The 2,817-nt window shown below is 39.7% G+C and overlaps 1 protein-coding gene across 1 annotated transcript; it reads right to left on the reverse strand.

Moving 5' to 3' along the window:
• Nucleotides 1–432: 432 nt before the first annotated feature.
• Nucleotides 433–2,498, reverse strand: LOC145115698 (putative xyloglucan galactosyltransferase GT12). Its single transcript, XM_079052051.1, has one exon. The coding sequence runs from the start codon at nucleotides 2,278–2,280 to the stop codon at nucleotides 460–462; it is 1,821 nt and encodes a 606-aa protein (XP_078908177.1). The 5' UTR covers nucleotides 2,281–2,498; the 3' UTR covers nucleotides 433–459.
• Between the last annotated feature and the right edge of the window lie 319 nt (nucleotides 2,499–2,817).

Genomic DNA, 2,817 nt, shown 5'->3' on the forward strand with positions numbered 1-2,817 from the left:
CAACACCAAAACACAACATTACTATGATATATGGAAGCATTTTTTGGTAATTTTGCCAAACACTAAAAATGACTTATTAGAGTATATATAGTGTTCTGTCACCGGAAAAGCTAAGTCAAATATTTTTAAAAAAAATTCCGATTTGACACTGCCATAAACTAATAAATCATAAGTTAAAATGGGATTTATTTCATTTTAAATAAGCTTTTCCGAACACCCTCTAAGATTGAAACTCTACCTAACCAACCGTGTCATTCGTGTGACCACAATCTGCGACTAAATTTTTTTGACCATGAAGGTCCAAAACTCTAAATAAAAACTTACTATAAAATGTACAGAGCTAGCATAAAACTAATGAAAATCTAAAATACACAATATTTGCATTCCAAAAAAACGATAACAAATATTTCTTTTATATGTACAACTGCCGGAATTAATAAGTTTAAATAAAACTCTAATTTAGTTATCTTCTGTTTCGGATTTTTTCACTTTCTGATTCCTAGAGTAACGAAAATAATGATCCCAATCATGCTTTCCTACACTTCCAAACAACAAGTACTTCCAACTCGATTTCTCATCAAAATCAAAACTCGATTCGCTTTTGTTAAGATGATCCATTCGTTCAAGAACCCCATCGACGCTCAGATCAAACGCATCTTTAAATTTCTCCAATTTCGACTTCGGATCAGCGTAAACCACCTGAGGAATCAATCTGATCACTTCATCTCTCATCTCCGCCACCTTCGCAGCCGGAATCTGCGATAAAACCTGCTCGATGCTGACATTTTTATGGTGCACGTCTTCCTCGTCGATAAGAACTGAGTACTTATGGAAGTCTCGTGGCAAATGCCATATATATTGAATGTAAGCAGAACCAGGGGTGAAGAACACCGGAATGCAACCGGCGAGAATCGAATCGAAAGTAGACCTACGGGTATATGAATCACCGGGAGGTTGTAAGCAGAAGACTGAATTTTGAAATAATCTCATCACGTCAATCGGCTGGTAACACTTTAAATTATAATACGAACATCGTAGTAGCCTGCATTTTGGAATGGATGCGATACATTGCTCGATAATTTTCTCTCGGATTGAATCTTCTATTCCCGGACGTGGAGCGCCGGCGAAAGAGAACAACGCTCGCCGCCTTTGTCTTTTCATCTTGTTCTGCCAGTCAATGATCTGAAGATCGTTTCCCGGGTGGAAATACGTGGGATAAGGGATGCCGAAATCGTTATTATGCCAAGGGCTTTTCTCAATCGTTAAAATCGTCATGTTTTTGAACTCCGGCAATGACATTAGTTTACTTCCCCAAGCGTCATCGTCGTCGGTATCTCGTCGGAAATCCCAAGTGATTCTCCCGATAACGAGGAAGTGGTTCTTCCCGGAATTTATCTCCCATTCCGGTCGTTTACGTAACCATTCGGCTAAATCAAGAGAAATCGCGTCTCGAGACGAGGTGTTGTGGTCAAATAGGTATCGGGAAACGTCAAGTCCGGCGAAGTACGGGACGTAAATGGCGGAAGCTGTTGATGAATCGTTCGTGAGGCATTCGTATTGCTTCATTCGATTCCTGAAAATGACTTCCAGTAGGAATTGATTCGTGGAATACCAACCGGATCTGGAGAGAACCCTTTGAGAGTTACCGAGAACGGGCCCGAGACCATTGTTATCCAGGGAAGGGCACATGTTTTGCCATTTGTTGAACGATCGACAATCGTCAAGGATGTCATCGTTGAATCTCGCCGGAAGATCGTGAACGTAAATATACCGGCCAGAACATGATCGTTTCGTTGATCGATGCCTCCTCCGTTCAGTCCGTTGTCGCCCCAATTGCTCGGCTACTTTCTCGATCGTTGTTTCATTCACTCTCCTATCATGTGATTTCTGTTTCCGTTTCTCTTCCATCTGCTCTGAACCTTTCTCGTTTGTCGTTTTATTATGCTTCTTCTTCTTCTCCTCCGGTTTGGGTTTGAATTTTTCTAGTACAGGTTCTAATTCTTCCTCCAGTGCTTGCAATTGAGTCGTATCCTTAAGCCAATCGATCTCATCGTCGACTTTGGTCTTATCATCACCGGTGGTACTGTTCTCGGATTCTGTGGCGGCGGGATGCGTCGTGTTCGTATCTACAATTTCAACGGTGTTTCCTTGGTGGCGGAAGGCGGTTATAGGTGAAGATAAATCGTACCATTTAACATTGTGAATCATAACACACCAACAAATGAAAAACAAACAAAGCACCACCCCGATTTTGATTCGGTACCTGGATGTGTGATCCATCTGTTACCCGATAATGCAAAGCGGTGGCAGCTGCGGTGGTTCTGAGTTCTGACGATGGGTCATCGGATTTTCGAAGATTTCATGATCATATACGTTTGAATTCTCAAAGAAAAGAAAATTTTGATCGTGAGATAGTTTGGAAAGCAAAGTGGGTGGGGATGGGGGAGAGGGAGAGAAAGGTTGTTTTGCTGTAGCAAAAATGGTGGATGAAATATAGAGTCGGCCATGAACCAGTCAATTTAGAAGAGGGAAAGCATGTAATTAAGTAATTAAGATATTAATCTTATTAAATCGTAAATAAGCATCACTATTATGTTTTCTAACATTTAATTTAATAAATAAATATAATCATCTGGTTTCAGTTAAGTTTATAATGCTAAGATGTTAATTTAGAAGTGAAAATTGGTACGGTACTAATTAGTTTTACCTTAAACCGTATATCATATCAAATATATTTGGCTACTAACAAATTGATAATAGTATATACTGACTTTTTAAAAGTGAAAATTGGTACGGTAACCAAAAATTTGGTACCAA

This window comes from Lactuca virosa, chromosome 5 (assembly GCF_052849685.1).
Source record: "Lactuca virosa cultivar CGN04683 chromosome 5, Lactuca_virosa_CGN04683_v6, whole genome shotgun sequence".
In the NCBI taxonomy this organism is placed as follows: Eukaryota; Viridiplantae; Streptophyta; class Magnoliopsida; order Asterales; family Asteraceae; genus Lactuca; species Lactuca virosa.

Bases quoted from the DNA above. Each gene is read 5' to 3' on its own strand.
- LOC145115698 (XM_079052051.1), bottom strand. From the start codon at position 2,280: ATGGATCACACATCCAGGTACCGAATCAAAATCGGGGTGGTGCTTTGT.